General features: G+C 37.6%; 2 protein-coding genes across 2 annotated transcripts; both read right to left on the reverse strand.

The window, feature by feature from the left end:
* Window positions 1-6,623: 6,623 nt before the first annotated feature.
* On the reverse strand, window positions 6,624-7,292 carry LOC126602364 (secreted RxLR effector protein 161-like). The gene has a single exon (XM_050269210.1). The coding sequence runs from the start codon at window positions 7,290-7,292 to the stop codon at window positions 6,624-6,626; it is 669 nt and encodes a 222-aa protein (XP_050125167.1).
* A 6,269-nt stretch (window positions 7,293-13,561) lies between these two features.
* On the reverse strand, window positions 13,562-16,095 carry LOC126602380 (uncharacterized). The gene is made up of 3 exons (XM_050269226.1): window positions 15,959-16,095; window positions 14,963-15,200; window positions 13,562-14,770 (listed from the first exon to the last, which is right to left on the reverse strand). Exons 1-3 carry the CDS (start codon window positions 16,093-16,095, stop codon window positions 13,562-13,564), a joined length of 1,584 nt encoding a protein of 527 aa, XP_050125183.1.
* Between the last annotated feature and the right edge of the window lie 761 nt (window positions 16,096-16,856).

A 16,856-nucleotide genomic window follows, 5' to 3' on the forward strand; every position in this document is an offset into this window, starting at 1 on the left:
GCCCTCCTGTTAGCATTCCCTTCCAATTTCCTTCTATTTGTGTAGTCACGGTTAAACCACGTTAACATTTTATATTGATTTTTTTTATAGAGATAATACGACAAAAAACAATAGGAATATAAAATGTTGACATGGCTTAACTGTAACTGCACAAATAGGAGGAGACATGAAGGGCATGGTAACAGGAGGGTAGACAATCTGCCTCCAATAGTTTTATATGGGTACCTGGTAATATGATCATTTGGAGTTACCTGGAGTGGTTCCTCACACTTTCATGGGTACGTTTGTGAAGTTTACGCTGTTAATATTAACAAGTAACTTGGCCGGAAAAATCCTTGGAGAAATCCTTATATTACTATTGAAACTTGTACTGGTTCGTTGATGAATTATTAATTGTTCCAAAGTGTTTAACTTCACACATTTGTACCGTATGCCATTCTTCTAGATGCATTGTTTGTTTCATGTTTGACATCTCCTTCGGTTTTAGCAATGGATTGTTGAATGTGCCAAAGATTTCTAGCCTTTTAGCAGGTTAGTGCTTTAAATTTCTTGAAAGTTCACATTCATTGGAGCTTTGTTTTCCGAGTGGCAGAAAATAGGCCATGGTTTCTACCTTACTATCGGCTCTTCATATAGACCAGTGTTCGTTTTGTGTATCTGGGGTTACTGGTTATGCTGAGATTTGTGGCTGACCTTCTTGCTTGCTGGAATGGCAATTTTGAAGGTCATCTAGTCTCACAGAGTATTTGTTTGAAGAGCAATTTGTTTGTGCATTCTGCGGTGCATTTTGTGGGAATTGAAGGACATACCTCCTGTGTATACTTATCATGCACTTGGAAATGACCGCTAATCTATATGAGGAGCCGATAATTAGGTGGAAACCATGTCTTATTTGAGAAGAAAAAGTTGGATGAAATTCGTTGGAGAATTCCTTTCATTCCGTTTAAATCTGTATGATTCTAACTTTTTATTATGTTATATCATGTGTCTCATATTAAGAATTGCTAAATTGTTTTAGTTGCTGTATGCAAGTTCGTTTGGTATTAGGTGGCATCATATTATCTACATTACGCTTCTTTCGTCTTCACGTATGCTATTGTTCTATACTTGCTTTCTTCTCTTACACTATACTCCTTGTATTTTGTTCAGGTCATGAAGTTGTGTTTTTTGAAAGGTACACACACACACACACACTCATATATAAGCTATTCATACCATGTTTTTATACTACATTTCTTTACCATCTTAGGTGGCATCTGATGTGGATAGCTACATCATTTGAAAAATTTACAAAACCCAAGGAAAAGAAGAAGAAAGGCTTCTCGTATACCACAATCATCATTTAATTAACTAGTTTTTCTTAATTATTAGTTTATTCAATAAAGGTCGTACCCAGTGCACAAGGCTCCCGCTTTACGCAGGGTCTGGGAGAGGTGAATGTCGGCTAGCCTTACCCCCATTTATGGAGAGGCTACTCCCAAGTCTTGAACCCGAGACCTACCGCTCATGGGCGAAGGCACTTGCCATCGCACCAAGTGCGACCTCTATATTAGTTTATTCAATAATAAACTAAATTTAAAAATCTGATGAATTCAAATGATGTGGCTGTCCACATCAAATGCCACCTAAGGTGGTATGAAAATGTGGTACAAAAACATGGTAAGAATAACATTACTCTATATATATAATTATATATTAGTAATCCTTTTATTTATTTCATTTTTTAATGTTAGACATAAGTTTGGGTTTCAAGTGGAAGCTTTCTTTGTGATAGTAACTGCAGTTCAGTTCCACCTCTTTTTCTATTATACTCGTCCACTTCCAAATATACTAGCTTTGGGTGTAGGTAATTCTTCTCATATGGATTTTTTCCCTTGTAGATGTAGATTTTCAAGACTACTGGTTCAGAACTGGCTATTTAATGAACCTCTGCAAGCGATTTGTTTCGTCTTGCAATTCTTCTTTCTGCTTCTTACTACATGATTAGTTCAGTTCACCTTCTGCTGGTAGATATGTATTCGATTCTCCAAATATGTATCTTTTATCATTTTGACAAGTTTGACATGAGAGTACAAAGGGATATACATGAAAGGTACGCTGGAGGGGAGAAGTGTTATTTTGCATCTTTTTCGGTGATTTTTAAACACTGTATGCTTGTAATTTTAATACTTAAAGGTCAAATGGCACAAATAGAAAACACAAGAGTTGGGAAGGAGTAGGTCTTATTTTTCTTCTTGTGACAGAGGGGCTAAGAAGAATATATCAATTTGTTTTGTTAATATATATATTTGTTTGGACCCGATTTTACAATATCGGCCCGAGAAATCAAGGCCGTTGAATGAGCGGGTTCTAGACTGTTGGATTTCATATTTTTCTAGATATTACCAAAAGATAATTGAACTAGCGATGTGGTGTGATCATATGGGTTTTGAAGAGATAAGAATTGGTAAAGAACGAAAGAATATTCCTTTTGTTTTCCTATCTGATCAAAACAACAATTTGCATGCAAATTGAATGTTTGTCGGATAAGGGAATAAGGAAGATAAAGATGAGAATAAAGAGTCAAAGGATGGAGTTGCATGCAGATGTGTGGGTTTAGGTCTGAGATGATGCGATTTCATTGGTGCATGAGGCTCTAGGAAAGCTTTGAAGCTTTAATCACGTGGAAGGCTTTATACTTTTGATGTTTTCGACATTATCTTTAAGAATCGGGAAGCATATGCTTTGAATTATCTTGAAGAAAGTAGACGGCAGAACTTGAGATAGAGTTTGAATACAGGATGATGTTCCCTATTGTTGGATTGTTGATTGGACTCTACAAGCACCATCAGGCTGTGCCAAGCAAATATCCAACCCTATAAATACAAGACTTAGTGTATCATTCAAAGTCTCTCCAATTCAACACATAAACTGCCCTGCGCAAACTCTCGCTCTATCCGAAACCTCTTAACAACCTTGAGATTTTTATTTTCTTTTTCTTGTCGACACATCTTCAGTTTGGATAAACAGCATTGTGAAGGCAGCCGGCGACATCTTCAGTTTAGATAAACAACACTGGAGCCGTAGAATCAGCTGATCAAGGAGCACCTTGAAGGATGATTTTGTGAAAACATGTTCATTTGAATAACATCTATAGCATGCATTTAACAATTAAAAGGCGGAATCATGCTTGCATGCATTCAAAAACAAAACATTACCCATGAAATTCAAAGCCTAGTAGATTGGTGAACCAAGACTCAACTCAAATCAAAGTGAGTTGAGAAATTTATACCTTTGTAGATTCCTCTTTGCATAAGCAAAGGCTAATCACCCAAGGAGAGGGCCTTCATTCCTTGCTTCTTAGATCCATGGATTTGGATGGAAGAATATGGTTCTCCAAGTTCCCAAAATTGAGAACCTCTAAGTGTCTACACCAAGGTTAGATTGGAGAAGAAATGAGTGACCTTGGAGGAGTGGGATTGCTAGCTAATCCCTCCAAGGGGGCCGGCCTCTTTAGAGAGAAAGGAGAGCTTTGTGTTCTCTCCAATTTCCTAAAAGAAACCCCTTTTTGAATTTTAGGCTATAAAGTTCTTTATATAGTCACTTCTTTAAATGACCTAAAGAACCAAAAACCCTAATTCAACACACATGGCCGGCCACATAAGGGATTTGGGCTTTTGGGCCTTTGTGAATCTTTATTCATTAAATTGTCATACAACTTAAGTCAATGGGCTTGACGTTCGAAGCCCATTGGGCCTTAAGGTCCAAAACTATCCCGAGGTCTTTAACGAACTTATTCGTTTGATTAATTAACATATTAATTAATCCTTGCCACAAACAATTAAACCATTTAATTATTCTTACTTATCTCCATTGTTTCTTCAATCTCCACCTTACACGGTGTACGATCCATTAGGTTCCTTTTAGCGAGGCAGTGGGCGATTAAAACTCTTTCAAATCGATTGTGAATTGAAACTTACTTTCAATTCTCCCTTTAGTGTTTATACACGTTTAGGGCTTCCACAAACCAAGAGTGACACCTAGCAGCATATCATGGTTACCCAAGCTAATCAGAAGAGGTAGAGAACCTATTCAGTTTAGGATTACAAATGCAATACGGTCTTTCTCTAATACAATACTCTTGACCACATTGTTTGGTTTGATAGTTTATTCATGTCTACTATCCAATGTGATTCGTGTGCTTATATGATTACCTTGAATGTGATTTGGAACGACTTCCTAAATCTCATCCATACTCTGGCCAGAGATTCTTAATCATATCATAGAGTATTCTCCCTCAAACGGTTTGAAGGTTAGAGATCCCTTGTTGCGCATTCACTTGCCTCCATGGCTAAGTGGCTTAACCCCAACTATGCCGTGGACACCCTCCTTTTGGAGTGACTTTTGACATAATCAAAGATCAAGGACTTAACCACAAGACAACTATGATGCCTCAGGTCAAATGACTACTTTGCATTATCCCAACCATGAGTTCTCATGTGACATGAATATGAGAACTCTTCGTTGATCGTGTTCAGTGAACTCATTCTCTATTGAGCACCTACGTACTTGTCTTGATGTCACACACACCAATGACTCGAGACTAGTCACTCTCCCTGAGAGAAAACACAACACGTACTGATCTTAACGGACTGTCCATGCCCAATTGGCAATCCTATGATCAGGAACGTTTAGGATATGTATACGAAAGAATGGTCTCATGAATCTAACTTCTTTAGATTGCATTCTCCCAATCACATATTCCTTGGACTTATCGTTTAAGCATATAACATTTATATGAGACGGCTCAAACAATAATCTTTGCCCTTGATATTAAACTAGATTAGTTTAACATGTGAAATGTCCGTAAAGTATCATCATATGATTGGTTTTAGGGCACATTTCCAACACACCTTCAGTTTGGATAAACAACACTGCTTTGAGGCCGACTGGTTATTTATCCAAGTCTCGGTTGAGAAGAATTTCTGAATCCTTGTTGGCAGAGGTTATCTCATTAGCCTTCTCGGCGAAGTGAGGTGTTACCAGGTTACTACATTGGGCATATTGAAAGTCGAATCTGATATTGAACTTTGCAAAACTAGCAGCCTTGTCTTCAGGCTCTAGAACCTAAAAGCCGAGACGTGTTCCTTCATCGGCTGCAGTCCCAAGATCAAGAAGTCAGCAACGCGCTCAACGCAACATCAACATATTTTACTCCTTGGCTGAGCTAGGCCGACGAGTTGGCACACCCCACACACAACTGAAGGACGTAGTTAGCTTATTAATTACTCAGCCTGCGCGCCACATAGGCTTGGTAGTTTTTAGGACCAACAATATTACAATTGGATAGAACTCCTAATTTCCTATAGAAGCCTCGATTTGAAAAACAACGAGAAAGAGTGCCCGTGAATACTAGAAAATGAAGATAACATTATTTGTGTGACCTTGTATTTGTTTTTGTATGATTAGAACCTCTGCAGCCCTTACTGTGCTTGGTCTGAGATGCATGCTAGTTTGCATTTTGATTACAAAATCAATTGACTTTGACAACTTATTCATGTGTCATGCACCTTTTACTTATTTTTGTGTTTTCTTCTTGTAGTCAATTTGGCGTATGGGTATTGGTTAAAAGAGAAATATTATGCAGCTATAAATTGCCTGGTACGACGCTATATGCTAAAATCAGATTGTGCATCATCTACGGAATTTAATAGTGGTGAATGTCAAAATTGTCCATGTACTTGGATTAGTTGTACTTCAAAAACCCATTCCTTGGTCTTTTTACATGAACATAATGTAATGTCTAGGGATACTATAGTCTCAGCTCTTTTGACTTTGCGTCTTAGAATCAAATGTGCTATTGTATTTGGAGGAGAAATCTTTGCTTTTGCCTCAACATTGACCATCTATCCAGAATTTCTGCCAAAACAGTTTCCAAGCAAACCGTTTATTTGAGTGTCAAACCATTTAAAAGTGCTCTGGATGAGAAGCTTTGTTTGGCAATTTGTTTATAAAACGCCAGGAGTGTTAGAACTGAACTAGGTTATCGAAGAGCTTTGTGAATACAAACTATGATTGCACTTGTAAACTCAGGAGAATTCTTATTAAACTGAAACAACAACTTTGGCTATTAAATAGCCTTACATCAAATGGGAAAGTAAATAACAACCCATGATTGTACAGGTCCTAGAATCGTGGTAAGTGACTAGGTCAAAACAAAAAATAAACTTGTCCCTCAAGTATAGGAAGGTTATTAGCACGTCCAGGAATAAACCCTAGAATAAAGGAACCCTAACAGTTAGAATCTTAACAACTTCAACATCCTCTCTTAAACTGAACACCATTGTTATTCAGTTTATTCCAGGGTATTCGCAAACACCCATTAAACCTTGCAGCTTCAGAAACACTTCTAGCTTCAACGACTTTGTCATGATGTTTGCAATCTATTCTTGCGTAGAACACTGTAACAGCTCTACTACTCCATCTTTGACAAGGTCACGAAGAAAATGAAACCTTACATCTATGTGGTTGCTACAACCATGCATTACTAGAATTTTTGAAAGCTTAATGGTAGAGACATTATCACAAAATACCTTTGTCAGACCAGTTTACATCAAACTTAAACTTCTCAGAATTCTCCTTAACTACACCACTTGACATGCACTTAAAGCCGCAGCAATAAACTCTGCTTCAATAGTAGAAAGAATAACCACTGGTTGCTTCTTCGAGGACCATGAAACTGCACTTGAATTCATCACAAAAACATAACCTGAAGTACTATTTCTGTCATCTTGATCACCAGCATAGTCACTATCCGTGTAGCCAATAAGTTCTTCATCTCCTCCCTTCTTGTAGAATACCCCAAAACCAACAGTGCCCTTCACGTACCTTAAAATCCTTTTTGCTTCGAATAAATGAGACTCAGTAGGGTGCTCCATGTACCTACTAATTAAACTTATAGTGAACATAAGATCAAGACGTGTAGCAGTTAGGTACATGAGACTTCCAACCATTTGCTTATAAAGCGTACTATCAACTCCCACTCCTTCTTCATCACGAGTAAGTTTAAATCCAGGAACCATTGGATTTTGCACTGAGTTGCATTGATCCATGTTAAGCCTTTCCAACACTTCTTGTGCATACTTCCTTTGACTAATGAATATGCCATCCGTTTTCTGCACCACTTCAATGCTAAGGAAGTACCTCATTTTGCCGAGATCAGCCATATCGAACTCAACCATCATGGACCTTTTAAATTGCTTGAACAGAAGCTCATCATTCCCAGTGAATATAAGATCATCAACATAAGGCATACAATCAAAATTTTACCTTCATTGGCTACTTTGATAAACAACGTATGTTCGTAGGGACACTTATTGAAACCCTCCTTGATGAAATACGACTCTATTCGATTGTACCAGGCCCGTTGAGCCTGTTTGAGTCCGTATAATGCCTTTTTGAGATGATACACTTTAGATTCACTCCCCTTCTATTCATAACCATGTGGCTGTTCAACAAAAACTTCCTCATTAATCTCTCAATGTAGAAAAGCTGATTTGACGTTGAGTTGATAAATCTTCCAACTCTTTTGTGCAACAAGGGAAATAACCATTTGAATTGTATCCAGATGAGCCACTGGTGCAAACACTTCAGAAAAATCCACTCCATATTGTTGACTATATCCCTTGGCAATGAGTTGAGCCTTGTATTTGTCCACTTCACCATTTTCATTCAGTTTTGTCTTGAAAACCCACTTCACTCTAATAGTTTTTCCCTTTGATGGTAGATCCGTTAGTTCCCATGTACCATTTCTCTTTATGGCTTCTATTTCCTGATCCATTGCTTGTCTCAACTTCTCACTTTTCACAGCATCATCAAATGTAGTGGGATCACCATTAGTAAACAAGGCTAGGTGAGCCAAGTTCACACTTTCTTCATCAGAGAGACCTGGCCCAGTTTCATAATCCCTCATCCAGATTGGTGGCTTTCAAGTTCATCCCTTTCGAGGTGCACTGTCTTCATTCGTGATATCTCCTACTTCTAATGAGTCACTGCCATCAAACTCATTGTTTCCCACATCTTCATTAGTTTTAGAACCTTCTTCATTTCCTTCATCTTCTGTAATTGATTCTTCATCTGTTTCCCATTCAAGATCATATAAAATAGCTTCCTCATGATTGTCATCCCAATTCCATTGTTGATTTTCCTCAAAGACCACATCTTGACTTACAATAATCTTCTCTTAAATGGGATCAAACAATCTATAAGCTTTGGATTCTTCACTCACCCCTAACAATATGCATTTGAGGCTTTTGTCATCAAGTTTCACTCTTTTGCTATCAGGTACATGCACATGGGATATGCATCCAAAGACTCTAAAGTGATTCATTGATGGTTTGCGCCCACTCCAAGCTTCTTCAGGTGTTTTGCTTTTCAAGGCAAGGGTTGGACTTCGATTTAAGACATGCACTACCTAGTTCACTGCTTCTGGCTAGAAAGTATTTGAAATTTGCTTCTTTGATAGCATGCACCGAACCATATTCATGATGGTTCGATTATTCCTTTCAGAACGTCGTTTTGTTGAGGAGTGTAAGCAGCTGTCAACTGTCTGTGGATACCATTCTCATTGCATAAACTTGTGAATTCATGTGATGTGAACTCATCCCTTGATCTGTCCTTAAGCCCCTTATGAATGCTCTTGTTTCTTTCTCCACTCTAGCTTTATACGTTTTGACCACGACAAAGGCTTCTAATTTCTCCACCAGAAAGTAAACCCAAGTTCTTATACTAAAGTAATCAATAAAGGTGATAAGATACATTTTCTTACCATTCGAGATTGAACTTATTAGGCTATATATGTCAGTATGTATCAACTGAAGAATCTTGGAAGCTTTACACACACTTTCCCTTGGAAAAGAATCACGATGCTGCTTTCCCACAAGGCAGTCTTCACACATTATTTGAGAGGCTTTGAACTTTAGCAACGTTTCAACCATATTCTTTTGTTGTAGCACTTTCAATCCATTCCAACTCAAATGCCTATATTGACAATGCCAAAGGTTTGCTTGATCTGTGGTTGTCATGGAGAGACACTTTTGTTCCTTTGGTGGGAAGTGAGCAACTAGTGCAAACATCCTATTATACGTCATCTCAATCTCCATAATTAGACCTTTCTTAGGATGAAAGATCTTACACTTTCCATGTTGCATGAGCACTGCGAGTCCCCTCTCTTACAGTTGATCAATACTCAGCTTCCTTAAAATCCAGAATCAAGAAACCAAATGTACTCCATCTCAGCTTCCTCAAAATCCACCTGCGCCATTAGCAACATTTTTTCTTTTGTTTCTGCAAAATTAGCCTTTGAATCCCTCGCTCTCATAGGGCATTCCCACTGAAAATGCCCTAGCTCATGACAGTTATAACATTCTAGGATAGATTTGTCGAACCCAAATCTACCTCTTTTTCTTCCCCTTCCATGATAGGTGCCACAATCACCACCTCTTCCTTCTTGTTGAACTCCAGAAGTTACTTGAAGGGCTTGTTTATCCACTACATGCCTACTGATTCTTTGTTCATGCTCCAAAAGACTACTCTGAAGCTCATCTATGGATAAAGCATCCAAGTCATTTGACTCCTCAATCGAGCAAACAACATAATCATATTTTGAAGTCATAGACCTCAAAATCTTCTCAATGATCACCACATCCTCCATTCTTTCTCCATGAATCCTCATCTTATTGGCTATGATGAGCATCATTCCAAAATAATTGTTGACAGATTCTCCAGCCTTCATATGCGGTACTTCAAACTCCTTTCGAAGTGTCTGCAATTGAGCACGCTTTACACGTGCTGTTTGTTGATACTTCTGCTCCAAGGAATCCCATATATCCTTCGCAGTGTCTTTCAAAATCATTTCCAGGATGGAACGATCAATGGTCTAATATAAATAGTTCTTGGCCTTCAAGTCCTTCAGCTTTTGATCCTCCAGTGCCTTCTTCTGCGAGTCACTAGAATCAGCCCCTCCTACTACTGCAGTGATCCTTGTCTCCACCAAGTTCTAATATTCCTTGGAATGCAGAATATTCTCCATAAGCATACTCCAGTGATCATAGTGCCCATCGAACCTTGGAATGGCAGGTTGCACAAAACTACTCTCAAACGTCATGTTCTTGTTCCCTCATGTTGGTAACTGTGTTTGTAGGTTTTGATCAGGCCCCGTGATGGGGTTTTGACACCAGATGTTAGAACTGAACTAGGATATCAAAGAGCTTTGTGAATACAAAGTATGATTGCACTTGTAAACTTAGAGAATTCTTATTAAACTGAAACAACTTTGGCTATTAAATAGCCTTACATCAAACGGGAAAGTAAATAACAACCCACGATTGTACACGTCCTATAATCGTGGTAAGTGACTAGGTCAAAACAGAATATAAACTTGTCCCTCAGGTATATGAGGGTTATTAGCACGTCCAAGAATAAACCCTAGAATAAAGGAACCCTAACGGCTAGAATCTTAACAACTTCAACAAGGAGTCGTTTTATATATCATCAATTATGTTAAAAGCATTTCATTCGTTCCCACATAACAGGATTAAGTAATTTAGAAAATTGTTTTGTGATAATTATTCTTCTAATACATATGCCCCTTCGACAGACATGTAGAGATTTGCCTAAATCCAAAAAGATTCTCCATTCTTTTAGTGTTGAATGTCCTCTGATTGAAACTTTCGTTGTTTTGCGTTGGTCTCATTTATGTTGTGTCTGATTCCATATGTAACAGTGAACATCCTGCCATTGATGAGTTCAAGTGCCTATTTGCTGTAAATGGCTTCACTCGGCTTCGTTTGAGAACTGGTTTCCCACCCGTTCTAGTGGTACGGAATCTATATATTTTCACAGAAGTAGTTGCATGTTTGAATTATAATCAGATGGCAACTACTTCATCCTCGCTCCAGGTTAAAGAGCCCAAGGTTTATGTCCATCGAAATGTAAGAAACGAAGATGTCATGCGTAGAATTTGGCCAGGCTACTAATGCTCGCGACTTTGATGAGGAGGTAACTGTAATCTTGTAAAGATGAATTTAACTCTTATTTGCTGTGATAACAGATACATTGTCATAAGATCTTTAACAGCCATAGCCCCTCAACAAAACGGTCGAGCCTGATTACATCAAGCCTGTTGCTTATTAGAATGCAATACAGTACGGAAGATAAGCTATAGAACAAATTCAGTATCAGCACATGAGTGGTAAAGAAAACAAGGGAGTTATATGAATGCTTGTTAATCTGATTTACTATAATTTGATTGTCTGATCTCACTAGATCATTTTTTTCCTGACCTAATGCAATGTGTTAAATTTAACCTAATTTACATACCGCATAATGGCTTATTTGGCTGTGATTATATTCCATAGCGAAAAGTTATGTACTGCACCATCAGTTTTGCCTATCAGCATTGTCACGAGACTTGAACAACCTTACCCAAGTTTTTCTTATTGTGAAGGATGCTGTAGATAATGGATATGGTCCAAGTCTACTTGAAAGAAAATTCAGTCTTAACGATATTATATTATGGCTGGAAATTGTCCATGGAGAGATTCAATTGTGTACGACATTTGATTGAATGAGACTTTGACAAAAAGCAACGTCATAAACAAAGTGGGAAATTGCTTACTTGACTCTCAGTAAACGGTGAAGTCTAGGTCGGGAGAATAATGGTGTTTAGGGCAAGTATAAGAAACTAAAATTGTTATCAAACGCCCTTTATATAATTGGATTTTGGTTTTAGATTTTAGTTTTTATACGTGAGATATGGTAAAGTATGTTGATGTGGAGTTGAGGAAGCATGTTACGAGAGATCTAAAACAAACTGCATAAGAAATTGTACAAAAAATACTTATTTTAAGTTGTTTTTACTTTTAAGATTTTGTTTTTATTTATTTTTTTATTTCTTTTCCCTCCCTCACCACCCTTCTTCTTCTTCTCCCCTTTCTCATTTATACTTCATAATTCAAGCACAAAAACTGAAAACCGAAAAGCAAATAGCTATTGAATAGACTCTAAATTGTATATTATTGTGTTTCATTCCCAATTGTTTTCTTCATTCTTATCAATAAAAATGAGCCAAAAATGAAGAAACAAACAAGAGAATGCGTTGAACTAGCTAATCACGCCAAACTTCTCATTTTGTTTGTCTTTAACTCAGATTTGGACAAAAAAAAATGTTGTTGTAATCGTCACTAAGCTTTAAAAGTCCCGTCCGGACCTCTTATCATGTGTATGTGTATGTATATACACTTATAAATATATGCAATTTACCCTTTCTAAACTTTCTTATATATTATTGGGAAATTTCGATCCAAAACATCAGCAAGTATTACTTCTTTCTAATCCCATCAATTCAAATTAGACACCACATTTTTTTGGGTCAGAAGATGGCTAGCTATGGTACCATTCAAAGGCCGTCCACCACCTCAACACCACCACCTCCACCAACGACCACCGATGATCTCAACGAGTGGAAGGATTCAACCGGAAAAAAGCGCAATGACCTCAAGCTCTTCTGCCTCTTGAACATCCCCGCAACCCCAAAAGCCACTGCAGTTCAAATCATCAGAAACTTTAGTTATTACGGTCTGTACTACACACTCTTCATAGTGACAATCAGTGGCGAAGCCATGAATTGACGGGGGAAGGGGCGAAGTTAAAAGAGTGCAAGGTTCAAAACAATAGCAACAACCAAATCATTTTCTATAATAATGTCTTCCATAATTTATCAATACGAACAAATTACAATTGTTATTGACGAGGTTTCATATCATGAAAACGTTGCATAATAGGCTCATTATCAATAAAAGTAAATACATCTCTCTCAATATAAACAAGCATGCTATCACTCAACCATTGATCTCCCATTTTGTTACGCAATGGTGTTTTCACAATCTTCATAGCAGAAAAAGCTCTCTCCACCGAAGCGGTTGTAACCGGTAAAACCAAAGCCAATGTAAGAAGCTTATACACTAATATATAGCTTGCAAACCTCCCAGTCTTCACCAACTCTTTTGCAAGATCACCAATTCCTCTCAATGATGAAAATTCACTGTGCATCTTCATATCGTAAATGTAATTGTCAAGTTGAATTGGAAGGTTCATGAGATCCATACGATCAAAATCTTGAGGATAAAGTTGAGCTAGACGAACAATTTTTGCTTTGTCAAAAGATGCAAAATTATTCATCGGACTCAAACATGCTATACAAAGAAGCAACTCGGTGTTTACCTCATTAAAGCAATCATTCAATTCCCTTAATTGTGTGTCAAGGACTTGAAAATAGAGGTCCACACGATAGTAATGGAAGTTTGTGAGTCTTGGAGCTTTACGCCTTGATTTTCCGGGTACGAAATGCAAATCCTCCATGTTAGGAATGACAATATCATGCTCTTGACAAAACTTTTGTACATCATCAAGTAAGTCCCCAAAGTCATCATCTCTCAAGGATTGTAATCTTTGCTTGCATACTTCCATTAATGTCATTGCAGTCACAATATCTTGATCTTTCTTTTGTAATGCTTGTGATAACTCATTTGTAATTCCCAATACGAGTCTCATAAAAAAAAAGGTGAAACACAAAATCAAAAGTTTGTATGTTATGAAATAACTGACTTATTTCACCGAAACTGTCTTGGTTGGTATCATCTTTAATCCATTCAAGCACCTCCACCACGGCTTCAAACATGACAATAATACTAATTATAGTACCATAATGTGAGTTCCAACGTGTATCACAAGGACACATAAGACAACTCTCTTGATTTAACCCTCTACCCATTTCAAGATCACCAATATCAAGAGCTTTCTTAATTTGTTCTAGTTGTTTCTCTCTAAATGCATCACGACGCTTACACGATGATCCAATAGTATTGACCAAAATACTAGCATTGTTGAAGAAAATGGCGACACCCTCAATTCCTTGTGCAACGGCTACAAGAGCTAGTTGAAGTTGGTGTGCAAAACAATGAACATAAAATGCTTGAGGATACTTGTTCAAAATCTTTGCTTTAAGGCCATTGAGTTCTCCTTTCATATTACTAGCTCCATCATAGCCTTGTCCCCGTAACTTGGACATACTCAAATTTGTTGAAGCAAATAATCTCTCAATGGCCTCTTCAAGCGAGCTACTAGTTGTAGAGGAGACATATTGCACACCCAAAAACCTTTCAATTACTTCTCCTTCTTTGTTCACATTACTAAATACCATCGCCATTTGCTCTTTAGTTGAAGAATTACGTGATCCATCAACCAAAAGAGAAAAAAATGTACTTTCCATATCTTTAGTAATTGCACCAATAGTTTCAATGGCACAAGCACGGACAAGATCTTTTTGAATATCGGAAGAAGTATACTTGAGATTCTTGGGAGCATTCTCAAATACAACCTTCCTAACTTTATCATTATGATCTGCAAGAAATTGCATATGCTCCAAATAATTACCCTTATTGCTTGATTTGAACGATTCATCATGGCCACAAAAAGGCAAACCTTGTTGCAACAACCATCTTGTGCAATCAAGTGCGCCACACAATAAAGTGTGATAATTAATGCGAGCTTCATCGGTTTGCTTAATCACAAATATTTCAATATGTTGTTTTTGCATCATCAAATCTCTAGCTTGTTGTAAAGCTTTATTATGAAGACTTCCAACACCTCCCTCATGATCTCGAAATTTTTTGGGTCCTTTCCTCCAATTTGTAAACCCAATCTCGGTGAAGACATCACTTCCGGCATTTCCCTGTTTATCAAAATAACACTTGAATAGATAGCAATAACGGAAAAATGCAGCATCTTTTACTATACTATACTCTAACCACTTAAAATTATCAAACCAACAGGTGACAAAACATCGATTGTTGCTAACTTTTCTGGGTATGGTGTGGTCTTTAGGTTGACAAGGATTATTTTGGAGATAGTGTCGACGAATTGCTTCATGATAATTAGGTGGATAATCAAGCATTCGACATCTATGTCCAGGGTTTGAAGGAAGATTAGCCAGTATTTCATCCAACTCAGTGACCTCACTTTGTTGGGAACTACCTGGAATACTTGAAGAAGGAATATTTGGAATATTCGAAGGAGGACTACTCGGAATATTTGAAGGACTAGCCGAAATATTTGAAGGAGGATTTAAGCACTGATTCTTATAGTATCGTTCCATTATGTAACTGTATATGGAAAAGAAAAGAAAAAGTCTTAGACTCTTAATCCTAGAGTAAACTATACTATAGTCAATATGAGTACTAACTAATTAAACCAACAATTCAATTAATCAATACCAATATTCATATAAATTATTTAATACACAAAAATTCAATTCATAAATTAATATCAATAATCAATTAATCAATAATCAAGAATTCAATTTTTACTCTAGTCAATAATTTCATTCATCAATAATCATTCATAGGATTCATATTTATACGCAAAAATCAATAATCAATAACTATATTAGTGTATTACTTTATGATTCTATATTAATAAACTAAAATTTCGTATTAATTAATCAATTAGGGTTAGGGATAATATAAATTAGAAAGTTAAAAAATTTACCCAAAATTGAGAGAGAAGTGAAAAACGAACCAATAGGTTGGCTGCTAGAGGCTGGCGGCTGGCTGGCTCGGCTGGAAGGAGAAATAAGGGACAACGGAACGGGATGGAGGGCGCTAAAACTGAAACTGCTGTTGGGATTTGGGGGGGGGGGCACGGCTATTCTGATTGGTTTTCTAAAAAGGGGATTTGTTTTGAAAAAGTGAAGACTGCTTTAAAGGCACGGGGACAGTGGTTCCCTTTAATTTTCTTTTTATTTTTTTAACCTATCAAACGAAACGGTGCGTTTTAGTAAGGAGTTTGTTTTTTTTTTTTTAAATGAAACGATGCCGTTTCATTTAAGGGATTTGAAAAAAAAAAACAAAAGTTGCTGCACAGCAGCAGAAACTCAAGCAGAAACCCATATAGAAACCGATATGCAGTGCAGGTGTAGCCATTAATTCCGACAAGACCAGAGGGGCGGAACCACCCTCCTGGGCATAATTTCCGACGAGGGGAGGGGCGGATGCCCATCACAGTACCTTTGTAGCTTCACCACTGGTGATAATACTCACTATAACCATAGTGCCTCAACATAAGGATTTTCTAATTTTCTTGAGGGTAATGACTGCTGTGGGATGCTTGTACCTCGTGCTTTTATGGGTAGTACATGAATCCCTACTGGGGCACAAAACCATCAAAAGGCAGGTGGTGCTGGCGCTTATTGTACGTTGTTTTACCTTCAAGATTTTGTTTTCATTTATTTGTTTTTATTTCTCCCCTCCCTCACCACCCTTCTTCTTCTTTTCCCCTTTCTCAGTTATACTTCTGTTTACGCCCAAAATAATATTATTGGGCCGAGCTTAGGTTTGTGTTCGGTCCAATGCTCTTCCGAAAATACTATGGGCCATCCAAGCTGTCATAAGCCGCCAATCAGGTCGGCCAAGTCCTGTTGCATGTAGGATTGATTTGGATAAGAGCGAAGAAGTCGAGTCTTGGTACAACAAGGGGTTTTCAAAGTTGAAGGCGTTGGGAATTCATGAGTGAATCTGATTCACTATATAGAGCTTGGTTCAGAAACCTATTGGAACTAGGATTGGCCGAATCCTAAGTAGATTAGATTTGGGAGTTTTAGTCTGGATACATCTCTGGTTTGGCCAGGAGTAGGTTCGTTGTTATATATATAGAGGGGAGTGCATCATTCAAGCTCCTTCCAATTGAACACACAAACTGCCGTGCGCACTCTCGCTCTATGCGAAACCTCTCAACAACCTTGAGATTTTTATTTTTTTTTT

The sequence above is a fragment of the Malus sylvestris genome, chromosome 2, assembly GCF_916048215.2.
Source record: "Malus sylvestris chromosome 2, drMalSylv7.2, whole genome shotgun sequence".
In the NCBI taxonomy this organism is placed as follows: Eukaryota; Viridiplantae; Streptophyta; class Magnoliopsida; order Rosales; family Rosaceae; genus Malus; species Malus sylvestris.